The following is a 14638-nucleotide window of genomic DNA, read 5'->3' on the forward strand; positions in this document are numbered from 1 at the left end:
TATATTTTAGTACTCAGTATGTGGAAATTGTAATACAGTATAAGAAAGTTACAACAAGCAATGATATCTGGCATGTCTGCAATGCTAAAGGAGTGTTCATATGTAGTACGAGGAGGAAAAGTGTTTGATGGCTGTGTGGGCTATTAAAAAACATAGTGCAAGATAGCATCCTGCTTTTAAAGCTCACTTTCAAGTTATCTCATTAGAGTTATCCACAGTAGATTTTAAGATACATGGTGCCTGTCTGCATCCAGCTCTTTTCTCCAGAGGCCTCGTTGCAGACAGCCCCGTCCACTATTTATGCATTTTCGTCATCATTTTCACTTTTGTGTAAAAGAGAACACAGCATCCTTTGGAATTTGCAATTTTTACTTTTTGTTTAATGCAGAACAGAAAGGAGCCATGCACATGTTTCTCAAATGAAATGGAATAACATCTGAACTCTAACCCCTCATCCCTCCCCCCCCCCCCCCCTGCCTATTCCCTGCCCCCCTTTACTTGCATTTGCATTTCTTCTTTAATTCTCTATCTTCCTCCTCGGCATACCTTGTCTCAAATGTTCCCCTCTTTTCCCCGCTTATTCCTTTTCTTTTATCAATTTCTCTCCTCACTTCTCCCCTCCCCCACCAAAAAAGCATTCATAACATATTTATTACTCGACTGCATATGCTTAATGATAAAATACTCAAAAGTACATCCATTGCGTGGAATACAGCAAAGACATGACAGGTTGAATTGCCTTTTTTGCATTTCATTTTGCTTATTTTGTCTTTATTCATGTCCATTAAAACCAATGTTCACCCAATAGATCAATGAAAACCTTTGATCTGACCACTAGTTTTAACGTAGAGCAAGGTGGCGCCAACTTTCATGGTTTAAACATCTGAGCATCTTAGTGTCGAAACAAAGAAGCCATTGTAAATTTCAGCACGTTTACTCCATTACTTGAGAACATTTGAAAAAAAAATACAATCTGAACAACGCTTTCAACGTTTAAATGTCTGGACAGTGTGATGCTGTTGTCGAAATTGAGTAAAGCCTCCACTGTTCTAATTTATAAGTCAAACATTTGTATTGTCTGATTTTTCTTGCAGTTAGTTATTTATTTATTTATTTAACTGCATGCATTATTGTGCATGCAGTTAGTTATTTACATTTTCAAATCAAAACTATTACAGACCTGCTACAAGAAGCCATAATTTTATCAGAACTTTGTATCAGCGACAGGATTTGTAAATACATGAAATTGTTGCCAGTGAAATTGACACCACAAGGGAATTTCGAGATTACCCGTAATGCAGAGAGGAATTGGTCAGTTAGAAGTTGTTGATGCAAGCAGCTCAAATGTAAACTATTTCTCATTCTGCATACAGCACTGGCAGGTATAATGTGCAAACGAAGTGAAATGAAAATGGCAAAGTATCAGTGACTTCCACTTTTTCATCAGTGCAGAAATATATGTTTAATAGTTCTCAATGCAAGGAACAATGGACTGGCTTGTATCCAACTCTCAGGTGTAAATATTGCTTAGAGGCCAGTCAGGGCTGATTGATTAAGAGGTCACATGCAGTGAAATGGAGCAGAACATTATTGAGTAATAATAATCTACAGGGAAGGCCGAACAAATAAACAATTGTGAATTATGGCACGTATATAATCTTCCTGTTTGAAACTAGCAGTGTCGGTTGCAATGCACTGCACTTCATGTAACTGGCATGTTATTTGTGAGACACTTCCAAAAGTAAGTCTCACTATATTGATCAGTTGAGACCGTTTCTCTGTCATTAAAATAGCTTAGGAATACTTTGCCATATGATGCTGAAATTGTGCTCATTTTTGCATCTCATATTGATGCACAAATGATGGAATTATGTGCACTGCAGAACACACCTACATGATGTCATCAACAAAGGGATTTCCTAAGTTTCTATATGTGGACATATTTCAGCAATACAATATTGTTGAAAGATAGCATTTTTTTCAACTTCTTCACAAGAACATTAAACTTTCAGTTATTTAGTCCCATTGCCATTTGTCAATTGCATAATTAAATATAAAAACATAGGTAAACCACTTCCATTTGGATTTCAGTTTTCCTGTTACATTTTCACAATTCTAAAATCACATGAATCTGAAATTTGCTGCAGACGTTTATAGGGATGAGTCAAATGTAAGCAACTTGTTGTTAACCACACACCATCTCACAAAACACATAATCAAGGAAGTGATACCTTTTGGTGTTTATTTTTTACTAGGGCATGCCCGTACTATATCTATATCTAAAATTATATCCCCCCCCTCTATTTACATGAAATGGTTTGGTCCAAAGCGAACGGCTTGCGAGTACGGTGACAATCCCCCCCCTCTATTTACATGAAATGGTTTGGTCCATTCGCAAAGCCAAAGCGAACGGCAGTTACGAATCGCAGTTACGATGAATCGCAAAGTAGTTTTAATTAGTTTTAAAACATAGTTTAACGCCAACATAGTTTGCCAACGTGAAATAAATGAATACGCTCTCAAATGTGCCGTCCGAGGCAGAGTCTGTTCGGCACGTTCGGCACACGTGATAGCTCGCTGCTCTCTGATTGGTTGAATCGTTTTTTGGACATAGCTCGGTAACTACTTGTCCGATTAATATGAAACCTTGAAAAGGCACATCCTCGGGTCCCCAGCAATATACCTGGCAAGTTTCAAGTATATCGGACCGGTAGTTGTCGAGAAACAGCGGTCGCATACACACACACAGACAGAGATTAGTGGAATTATAGATAGATTAAAATTGTAATGTCGGCTGCCAGGGTGCATATACGGTTTTGACTTAGAGTTTTGACTTAGGTTTTGAGCCGTCTAACCTGGGTTTGAATCTCAGCCTAGATCTATCACTCGGATGTTTCACATGCAGTGAGACGCATCAATGCATGTCATCTTTTGGGTCAACATTAAGCTGGATGGCCCAACTGCTAACATTATTTGGAAGGCGTTAAATATCCCATCCTTCGAGAAGAGTAGGCGAGTTATCACTGACACAATCTAGCCAAATTAAAAATTATTGTCCTGATATAATTGCAACAAAAATAAGCCAACATTAGCCAATATACACTACATGACCAAAAGTATGCAGACACCCATTTTAATTAGTGGATTTGGCTGTTTCAGCCACACCTATTGCTGACAGGTATATATAATCAAGCACACACAGCCATGCAATCTCCATAGACAAACATTGGCAGTAGAATGGGCCATACTGAAGAGCTCAGTGACGTGCAACGTAGCACCGTCATAGGATGCCATCTTTCCAACAAGTCAGTTCATCAAATTTCTGCCCTGCTGGAGCTGCCCCGATCAACTGTAAGTGCTGTTATTGTGAAGTGGAAACGTCTAGGAGAAACAAAAGCTCAGCTGCGAAGTGGTAGGCCACACAAGCTCACAGAACGGGACCGCCAAGTGCTGAAGCACATAGTGCATAAAAATAATCTGTCCTCAGTTGCAACACTCACTACCGAGTTCCAAACTGCCTCTGGAAGCAACGTCAGCACAACATCTGTTCGTCGGGAGCTTCATGAAATGGGTTTCCATGGCTGAGTAGCTGCACACAAGCCTAGGATCACCATGAGCAATGCCAAGTGTCGGCTGGAGTGGTGTAAAGCTCGCCGCCATTGGACTCTGGAGCAGTGAAAACACGTTCTCTGTAGTGATGAATCACGCTTCACCACCTGGCAGTCCGACGGACGAATCTGGGTTTGGCAGATGCCAGGAGAACGCTACCTGCCCAAATGCATAGTGCCAACTGTAAAGTTTGGTGGAGGAGGAATAATGGTCTGGGGCTGTTTTTCATTGTTTGGGCTCGACCCCTTCGTTCCAGTGAAGGGAAATCTTAATGCTACAGCATAAAATGACATTCCAGATGATTGTGTGCTTCCAACTTTGTGGCATCAATTTGGGGAAGGCCCTTTCCTGTTTCAGCATGACAATGCCCCCATGCACAATGTGAGGTCCATACAGAAATGGTTTGTCGAGATCGGTGTGGAAGAATTTGACTGGCCTGCACAGAGCCATGACCTCAACCCCATCAAACACCTTTTGGATGAATTGGAACGCAGACTGTGAGCCAGGCCTAATTGCCCAACATCAGTGCCCGACCTCACTAATGCTCTTGTGGCTGAATGGAAGCAAATCCCCGCAGCAATGTTCCAACAGCTCGTGGAAAGTCTTCCCAGAAGAGTTGAGGCTGTTGTCACAGCAAGGGGGGGGGGGGGGGGGGGGAGGGGGGGTAGGGCCAACTCCATATTAATGCCCATTAATCTGAAATGAGATGTGGTAAGTGACTTCTGAATGCACTATACAGGGACACCTTTGTTCGGGTGTCCACATACTTTTGGTCATGTAATGTATTCCAACAAAAATAAACAATAAGTAGAACGGGCACTCAGTAGAGCGCATACTCCCGCCGTGGGTGGCCGCTGCTGAGCCCTATCTTCCAATGGTAAAAAAATCCTTCAAAAAAATTCCTGGATCCAGAATAATATCCTGAGCTTCATCAAAAACGAATTAATTCTTCCTTATCCCAAGGGCAATCATCCCACCAACTTTCGGCAATCATCCCACCAACTTTCATCCAAATCCGTTCAGAACTTATCCAGATATCTTGTTCACAAACACACGAACATACGAACACACATACGCACACACACACACACACACACACACACACACGGACACGATCGAATGCATTACTTCCTGGCGGGATTAATTAAATAGTACTTTGTGAGTTAAAAATGAAATTTTTAATGGTGTTAAAAGTTCAAAACTCTCCCAATGTAGTGAAATACTTTATTCGTGCTTGTTTTGCTGCCATTTGTAGGCCATGTCCCCTCCTTCTTGCATTTTATATGTGATTATCACCTGGCATTGTTGTGCTGACTGTGGTTTTCTTTGGGGTTTTTTTCGTGGCTCTGCCTCTTATTACCAGTTTTTTTCACGAGTAGGCATATTATGTAGAACAGGTAACTCTATTTTAATTTTGTTAGCCCATGCCCACATGCTGTCATGCTGTACTTTTCCACTGATGTAAAAGGTGTAAAAGGTTGTGTAAATGCATACCTCGTTTAATGTACATGTTTGCATTTGTTGTTGTGTTTGTATATTGCAAAGGAAAGAAACTCTGTAAATCTTAGTTGTTGTTTTTTTTACTGTCATGTCTTTCACAGTTGAGCTGAACCCAGGTACCAATCGTGACTCGCCAGAGTTCTTGGAGCTGCTGGAGAGCGTCACATGTCGTCTGGAACAACGATTAAACCTTTGCAAAGGTCGCATCATGATCGTCACATGCTTTGACACAGCATGTTGATGTTTCTCTCTGCTCACAAGAAAGAAGTGCAGATGTTACAACACTTCCTGCCGGTCATCCTTCCAACGGTCATCCAAGGATGCAAGAAGTGCATCACATTCAGCCTTGAGCATGGGCATTCTTTAAAACCCATCGTATTAACAATTGCATTTTAGACAATGTCTATAGGATGATGCAAATTTTACAATGAAGGTCCTAATTTTGAGGGTAGAAAATCGTGCATTCTTTATTTTGTAGCAATGGTAAAATATACAACACAATATGAAGAAAATATTCTAGATTCGATGCATGTTAATTTGAAAGTTAGTGCTGCGTCGAATTCTGTGCTGGAATTAGCAACTGCATTTAATATTTTGAAGGATTTTTTTTCAAGTCGTAACAATCAAAAGGTAAAGGGAATCTGTAGATTGTTTGTGTTATGATCATGGTCACGAAACAAGTTGAGAATGTTGTCGCATGTAATAGGAAACGTTTTGAGAAAGTTTTGCAATGTTATAAGAAAAGCAATTTGATTCAAAATTTCAAATTATGAATGCCAATGCTGTGTTACATGCAGGATCAAAAATACCTTTGGTGAAGTCAATTATACCTGAAGATGTTAACCACTTCATAACACAAAATCAACACTTGTCTGTCTCTGAAGGTTTTATCGATAATTAATTGCACACGTACCTAAGTGTCAGGTTTGTCTGCCGAAAAATGCACTATACAGGGACCAAAAACACATAGACTTAAAAACATGTGATTTCTGTATAAGTAAAATCATAGTATTTATCAGTAGTTTTCATTGTCCGTTTTGAAGAAATATCAAGGAAATAATTTCCCAAAAAAAAATGCATGCAACGTGACGTCATACTTTATGTAGCTGGAAAAGGAGAAACTTTCATTCAACTTTTTGAAGCTGCATCTTTTCAATTAGCCATTTGAAAAGCACGTTCAGCAAATGTGATGCATGGCTCATAAATCATCAACAATGGCAAAAAGATAATCAAATTAATTCCACAAAGGTGATCGTGAGATATGCAAAAAAAAAAGTTGGTTCTGCTCTTGGAAACCTACCATATGGGAAAGGACAAAAAAAAAGGACTTCAAACTAGAATGGCCTAGAAGTCGTAAGTAACTTCAAATTAAATGATTGCACATCCCCGTGCAATTGCATACAGTTTGAAAGCTTTTAAATGGCACATTATTCTTAGGTAATATTAGTGTTTTGTTTAAAAACATGAACTATCAATATTTTGATGTAAGTGCCTTAAGTGTTACGTCACTAGTTAAAGTTTAAGAGATCACCCACACCCGTGTTAGTAACTATTCAATGGTGCACGTCATGCTGTGATGTAATCACGCAAAGGCAAACTACACTACTGCACGTGCACGTCATGAAAATGGCAACAATACACAATCCTTCTCATGGTACGGCCATAACTTTCATCCAAACTTAATGTGATGACGTCACTCTAAATGCGACAGTGTTCTTCGACGAGTCGCATCACATAATCACGAGGGCTCAGTTGAGAACATTGGGTCAAGGTTTCGCGACATGAGTATGACATGGTACTGCTCGGGCCCTGTTTGGCTCCTGTTGAGCATGAAGAAAGCTCAGCACTTTGATCAGCACGACCTTCTGTTGAATATTTAGTGTAATTCTCATATTGGCTGGATTTTTACCCACGTCACTTCCCCACTCTAAAATGTATGTGCAAGCGGCCACTTAACGAAGCGATGATAGCTGCCCCTCTCATCGGAGGCTTAACGCAATAGGAAGGCAGCACTTCCAACAAATGCTTGCATAGAATTACCTGAGATGGTGCTTGTTGATTTTATGGCCTATTATAAAGGAATTATCCCCAGGAGAGTTCATCGCCGCGAACTTAAATGGATTTAGGCTGAGAAGTATGGACCTCATTTAAAGCAAGATGGCTGCTTTAGGAGTCCTCGGCACAATTAACATGGTTTTGAAGCACACCGACACACTTCTTCCTGACATATTAACAACGGATCGAGGCCAGTTTTAAATGCCATGATCAATTCTACCAGTTTAGTATACAGTACCTCGTCATTTAATTTTTTTTTTATTTCAGGATGTACCCCCCCCCCCCCGTGTGATGGTTGTGAATGTAGAAGATCGCATCGTTTTTGAAGCCAGGCATTCCAGATGTTGCTGTAGTTTCTGTAAAATGTCGTGCTGTCGTTGTCAACCCACGTGCATTCGTGCTGCATGCAAAGCGAGGTGCGTACACGTCCAGTTGTGAACTTTGGCATGTGGTCTCATTCCTTATGAAAGTTAAACATAATGCATCAAAGAGCAGTTTACAGTGATGTTATTTACACTCACCATACTCTTCGGAGTGTCGAATCCAGATGCTTAAAAATCCCATAAGGTAGGAACGTGAGAATGTACATTTGAAGGCATTGTGATGAGCTGGCTCTGTGAAGCTTTTTGGAAATGTGCAAGTTTGAAATTCAAAATGATATCAATGGCGTTTCCTCTAACAAGCTTTATCTAAGTAGGGCTTGTACAATGCATTAAAAATTACTCTCTATTCATTCATTTTCCCAAAGCAACTGCACAATTTCACTGCATTTTTCAAAATGCAAACAGATATTTGTGGGCTTTGTCAAGAACAAGAGGCTGGTTGTGCAGATATCTCCACAATTGAACTCGGACTTGTTGGGGATCCATTCAATGCACACAGCATGTAAATTGCATTGGCTTTCTTGTTTACCAAATTCTTTTATAATCTGTTTTCCAAGACTGAATTATATGAAATTCGTTACAATAACTGCTCTACACCTGTTTGTTTCCACGGATAAGGCAGTGAAAGCTACAGATCCATTTGCGCCATATTAATTGCCTGGACGGTTGAACAAAATGTGTACATAAGGACATTGTACAGACAAATAAATGAAACAGGATGCAAAGTTTTATCATTGTGAATACACGTGGTTCATTGTATCACATCTTCTGATGTTGGATCATGACATAATGAAAACCAAAATATAATAAAATAAAATCATTTGAAAGTCATTGATGCATGGGACTGATGTTCATGAAACAGTATGATGTTTATTAATCGTTTCCTGCATTGGGTTTGGAAGTTTCTAAAAATAATTGTAGTTTCCACATCACAAAAAAATTGTATTTATTACCTTCCTGAAACATTTCAAATAATTTACTTGATTAATACTCACCAATACAGAAAATTTCAAAGGTAACAATTTGATGAAGTCAAATGGGAAACATGCAGGTATTTAGAATTAGAGAGGTTGTATGTGCTTGTATGAATATATATGTCAAGATCAGACCACATCACTGTAGTGGGTACCAGGAAGCAAGTGCCACACCAGCTATTGCTAACCTAACCTTTCTACGCAAAAACAGTTCTGGGGCAGCCAGGAAGTATTGGTTCACGAGTTATCAAACAGAGTGACCACTATATTCGTCGTGTGTGTGTGTGTGTGTGTCTGTCTGTCTGTCTGTCTGTCCGCAGCATAACTACCCGATGATATCGTCCGGTCTTGATGAAACTTGGGTGGGAGGTTGATATCATGATCTAGTTGTGTCCTGCCAAGAGTGGGCGTATTGCGCCCATTGTGGGCGGAGCGACGCCCGAAAAAGATGTCTTTTTAGGGGGTAATCGAGTTCAAGCTACATCTTCTCCGAGGGAGTTGGTGGAATCTGACATGGGTTTCGATATTAGGTTAGGCCAATGTCATGTGTCTAGCCCCACGGAGCTCGATTTTTCATTTTCGCGTCAAGGTCACAAGGTCACGAAATTTAGAAAAGTCGATTTTTGATGGTTTTATTACATTGTTCACTTCCTGATAGGGTGAAATGTCGTACCTGATCTTACATTATCACATACATCATGAAATACAAGTTTTCCAACAAATTTCAGAATCTTCAACCTTTGATCTTTGAAGGTCACAAAGGTCAAATTTTCAAAGTTGTCGGAATCGAACCGAATTTTCGGTATTGTGTCGCTAACTAACCTCATAACTGATTATACATTATTTTCTATCTCATTTAAAGGTCAGTAACATTCGTTTTGACATTTCTGAGCCTGGCCTGTTTCGGTTATAGTCCGTCCTTTGTCATTGAATACCGATCGCTCAAGAAACCATCGTCGTCTCCTGACTTGTTTATATTTTAAAAAGGCTCTTCTGGCTAAACCGTTGCACAGGCTCCGCACAATCTGCTAAGCTCATGCCTAATAGGCATAGCCTATGCAAGTTTTTAGATGGAAGATCCTTTTTAAAATGTATACGTCTGTGTTCAATAGAACATACACTTTTGGTGTCCTTGGCCTCAAAATTCATCACTAATATCAGCTTACCTGTTTCATTTCATACATTACGTGACGTAATCTTCTGCGATTTCTCTTGAAATTAACCTGCACGACAGATCCCAGATTGCTCCACTGATCGAGCATCAAACCTTTATCTGAGAGTTCAGGGTATATGTCCCTGTTCATGAGCTATAAACTGATTGATTAAATTAATGTGGTGTTGCCAACATACAGGCACGATCAGCGAAATGGCCTCTTCCTGTGTCCGCGTTCCTTGTGTGTCCTGGTATATCTGATGAGAATCTCTTTAAGATCTCAAGCAAAGGTTTTGTAAGGATTTAAGCAAAAACTGTTATAATTTGGTTGGGTGATTCTTTATACCTACCTCCTTTCATATTTTACCTTTGCTTTTCCAGTATTTGTATCATGCAAATGCAGCAGTTTTCATTTTTTGGATTATTTGTGTCTCCTACAATTACCATGGAGCTGGCAGGATGGCCTAGATTTACGCACACTTGCCTCTAAGCTGTCTAGCCTGGGTTAGAATCCAGACCCACCTATCAACTATCATCCCAGTGTTTCACAAACAGGGTCCCTCAAATGGGTGTTAAACGGGATGTCCCGTCTGCCAGAATTAGTTGGTGGACGTTAAAGATCCCATGGTGTCCTTTGCGAAGAGCAGGCGAGCGATCACTGGCAACATGGCCAAATTACAAATTCTTGCTCTAACTACTGCTGGGAAGGAAATGTCAAACCACCTATTATAACCCTTGTCAATAAACTGCTTCGAAGACGCATCTTTTAAACGAATTCTTGTTAATAAACTTTTAGACCCTTTGGAAATTACTCAATTTAACTTAATAACCCCATCAATTTTTGCATTCACTTAAACATCTTAGTCTAATTCCAAGGCAGAAAATTTATACCTAAACAGTACCGGCACACAATGATTCCACATCTCCTTTATAATGCAGTTCTGAACAAAATATTTGAAACTCCGACCGAACATTGTTCAATGGGAGTTGAATCAGATTCTAAATTTAGGCAGGTCGGTGGTCTTTCTGTTTTCTACCGACTCGTCTCCGGCCTTCCTCCTCCAGCTCTCTCTGTGCTATGTGCCCCAAATATTCCTACAGGACGCACAAGATCTGCCAGTAATCCTCTTATGGTGAAATTGCCAAAATCAAGACTCTCTGCTCACCTTCACTCCTTCATTCCTCTTTTCTCCCGCCTCTGGAACAAACTCCCACACTCCCTTCAATCCCACTCCTCCCTCCAGGTCTTTAAAACAGCTGTTCACCACCATATCTTATCTTCCCCCATCCAAAACCTTGATCTTTCCTACCCCCGCTAATTTCACCCCAGATCCACTTTTTTGAAATACCAACTTCTTTCCTGGAAGTCCTAGCAGTGTCCATGTATTTCATACCTCTCCCACCCCTCCCTCCCACCCCCCACTCCCCCCCCCTCCAAGCCCTCTCCCTCCCAACGATCTCCCGATGTTCCTGCTCTCAAATGTTGTGCTTGTGTGCTTCCCTCTCTCCCCATCTTGTCTCCCGCTCTCTTTATCTTATGTTTTAAGTGTCAGTTTGTCTTTTTGTGATCAATGTTAGCTCTTACACGAGCCTCGATCTTGTGTACAAAAAATGGGAACCTGAACTTTAGATCCCTGTTTATCAAAAGTTGCATTGTGAGGTATATCCTGTTTTACTTCTCAGGGGGTCAAATGTAGGCCTATACCTTTAGAGCAGCCTTAAACTTAAAGCCTACTAACTGTGCTATGCACACACTGCATTTGCAGATAGTTTGGCCAAACTTTGATGAAAAGTTGCATAATGTGGTGAGGTTGTCCAAAAGTTGTATAGATAATTACTGATACTTGAATGATCAAATGGTCAATTGACTGTCAACACGACTTTGCTGGTTATAACTTGTGCTGGTCTTTTAGCTCTCCGCAAATGGTTGTGTCCAAAATCCAAAAAACAAATTTCCACGGGCCGGTGTGTGTTCAATTTCCGGAGCCACTCAGTCTCACCAACCTGAACTTGGCAAACATGGCGAGTTTGCCAAACACTATTCAGCACAAGTCGATGGAGGCCTTCGTCTTCCAGTGAATGAATAGGCAGGTTTAGGTTTTTTTGTTTTTTTTATCCCAAACTATGACCGTTATTGGCCGATAGGATACCTTAGAGGTGTGCGCACTTACCTTTGAGTTTGAATCTCGACCCAGCTGTAAATTGTCTCCATGGTGGATCCCACAATGTTTTTGGCAAAACCCCAGCCAATTATTGGGAAGGCAACAGCAAGCGAACCAACGTAACCTTTACCGAGAGACTGCTCCGTCAAGAGTATGGTACATTGAGGATGCTGACATTTGTAAACAGAGCATGATAACAACACGACGACCGACTTAAGTGCTGCAAATGGAGTTATTGTCATCCACGGAGAATGGCCTTGTGACGTCTCCAGGCAAATGCTCCACCACCCAAATAACGACTTACACAATCAGAAATAATTGCCAGGACATGCTTTTTGCAAAGGTGCTTAAATTGAGATGTGACGATCATAACGAAACGAGCAGTTTATTCCAATGAATGTTGTATTTGTATTGTGTTGTCTTATTTTATGACACCAATTATTGTGGTAGCGGCTCAACTCAAGGAATTCCCACAAAATGTTCGTAAGTTACTGGAATATTCAGCATGATGCTTGAAACCTCATGGCTTTCCATCCAATAGACTGAGGTGGTTGGGGGGGATCATGGTGGTGTTGGAGTGAAGCTGTAAGTTTTAAAACTTCATCCAGCCTGAGTGGAAATCATGCCAGTGTGGTACAGACAGGATGGAAATGAAGACCCTTTTGGAAATCATGCCAGTGTGGTACAGACAGGATGGAAATGAAGACCCTTTTGGAAATCATGCCAGTGTGGTACAGACAGGATGGAAATGAAGACCCTTTTGGAAATCATGCCAGTGTGGTACAGACAGGATGGAAATGAAGACCCTTTTACAAATCATGCCAGTGTGGTACAGACAGGATGGAAATGAAGACCCTTTTGGAAATCATGCCAGTGTGGTACAGACAGGATGGAAATGAAGACCCTTTTGGAAATCATGCCAGTGTGGTACAGACAGGATGGAAATGAAGACCCTTTTGGAAATCATGCCAGTGTGGTACAGACAGGATGGAAATGAAGACCCTTTTACAAATCATGCCAGTGTGGTACAGACAGGATGGAAATGAAGACCCTTTTGGAAATCATGCCAGTGTGATACAGACAGGATGGAAATGAAGACCCTTTTGGAAATCATGCCAGTGTGATACAGACAGGATGGAAATGAAGACCCTTTTGGAAATCACGCCAGTGTGGTACAGACAGGATGGAAATGAAGACCCTTTTGGAAATCATGCCAGTGTGGTACAGACAGGATGGAAATGAAGACCCTTTTGGAAATCATGCCAGTGTGGTACAGACAGGATGGAAATGAAGACCCTTTTGGAAATCATGCCAGTGTGGTACAGACAGGATGGAAATGAAGACCCTTTTACAAATCATGCCAGTGTGGTACAGACAGGATGGAAATGAAGACCCTTTTGGAAATCATGCCAGTGTGGTACAGACAGGATGGAAATGAAGACCCTTTTGGAAATCATGCCAGTGTGGTACAGACAGGATGGAAATGAAGACCCTTTTGGAAATCATTCCAGTGTGGTACAGACAGGATGGAAATGAAGACCCTTTTGGAAATCATTCCCGTGTGATGCAGACAGGATGGAAATGAAGACCCTTTTGGAAATCATGCCAGTGTGATACAGACAGGATGGAAATGAAGACCCTTTTGGAAATCATGCCAGTGTGGTACAGACAGGATGGAAATGAAGACCCTTTTGGAAATCATGCCAGTGTGATACAGACAGGATGGAAATGAAGACCCTTTTGGAAATCATGCCAGTGTGGTACAGACAGGATGGAAATGAAGACCCTTTTGGAAATCATTCCCGTGTGATGCAGACAGGATGGAAATGAAGACCCTTTTGGAAATCATGCCAGTGTGATACAGACAGGATGGAAATGAAGACCCTTTTGGAAATCATGCCAGTGTGGTACAGACAGGATGGAAATGAAGACCCTTTTGGAAATCATGCCAGTGTGGTACAGACAGGATGGAAATGAAGACCCTTTTGGAAATCATGCCAGTGTGGTACAGACAGGATGGAAATGAAGACCCTTTTGGAAATCATGCCAGTGTGGTACAGACAGGATGGAAATGAAGACCCTTTTGGAAATCATGCCAGTGTGGTACAGACAGGATGGAAATGAAGACCCTTTTGGAAATCATTACAGTGTGGTACAGACAGGATGGAAATGAAGACCCTTTTGGAAATCATGCCAGTGTGGTACAGACAGGATGGAAATGAAGACCCTTTTGCAAATCATGCCAGTGTGGTACAGACAGGATGGAAATGAAGACCCTTTTGGAAATCATGCCAGTGTGGTACAGACAGGATGGAAATGAAGACCCTTTTGGAAATCATGCCAGTGTGGTACAGACAGGATGGAAATGAAGACCCTTTTGGAAATCATGCCAGTGTGGTACAGACAGGATGGAAATGAAGACCCTTTTGGAAATCATTCCAGTGTGATACAGACATGATGGAAATGAAGACCCTTTTGGAAATCATTCCAGTGTGATACAGACAGGATGGAAATGAAGACCCCTTTTGGAAATCATGCCAGTGTGGTACAGACAGGATGGAAATGAAGACCCTTTTGGAAATCATTCCAGTGTGATACAGACAGGATGGAAATGAAGACCCTTTTGGAAATCATGCCAGTGTGATACAGACAGGATGGAAATGAAGACCCTTTTGGAAATCATTCCAGTGTGATACAGACAGGATGGAAATGAAGACCCTTTTGGAAATCATTCCAGTGTGATACAGACAGGATGGAAATGAAGACCCATTTTGGAAATCATGCGAGTGGAATACAGACAGG

At 41.0% G+C, this 14638-nt stretch overlaps 1 protein-coding gene across 1 annotated transcript in view; it reads left to right on the plus strand.

The window, feature by feature from the left end:
* Positions 1 to 8378, plus strand: part of LOC144891735 (kinesin-like protein KIF26B) — a 256217-nt gene extending 247839 nt beyond the window's left edge. The window contains exon 14 of the mRNA XM_078775959.1: positions 5211 to 8378. Coding sequence (XP_078632085.1) covers positions 5211 to 5350 — 140 coding nt within the window. The 3' untranslated portion in view covers positions 5351 to 8378. The remainder of the gene's footprint in view (positions 1 to 5210) is intronic.
* Positions 8379 to 14638: the final 6260 nt, after the last annotated feature.

Source organism: Myxine glutinosa, chromosome 1 (genome assembly GCF_964187855.1).
Source record: "Myxine glutinosa chromosome 1, kmMyxGlut1.1, whole genome shotgun sequence".
Lineage (NCBI taxonomy): Eukaryota > Metazoa > Chordata > Myxini > Myxiniformes > Myxinidae > Myxine > Myxine glutinosa.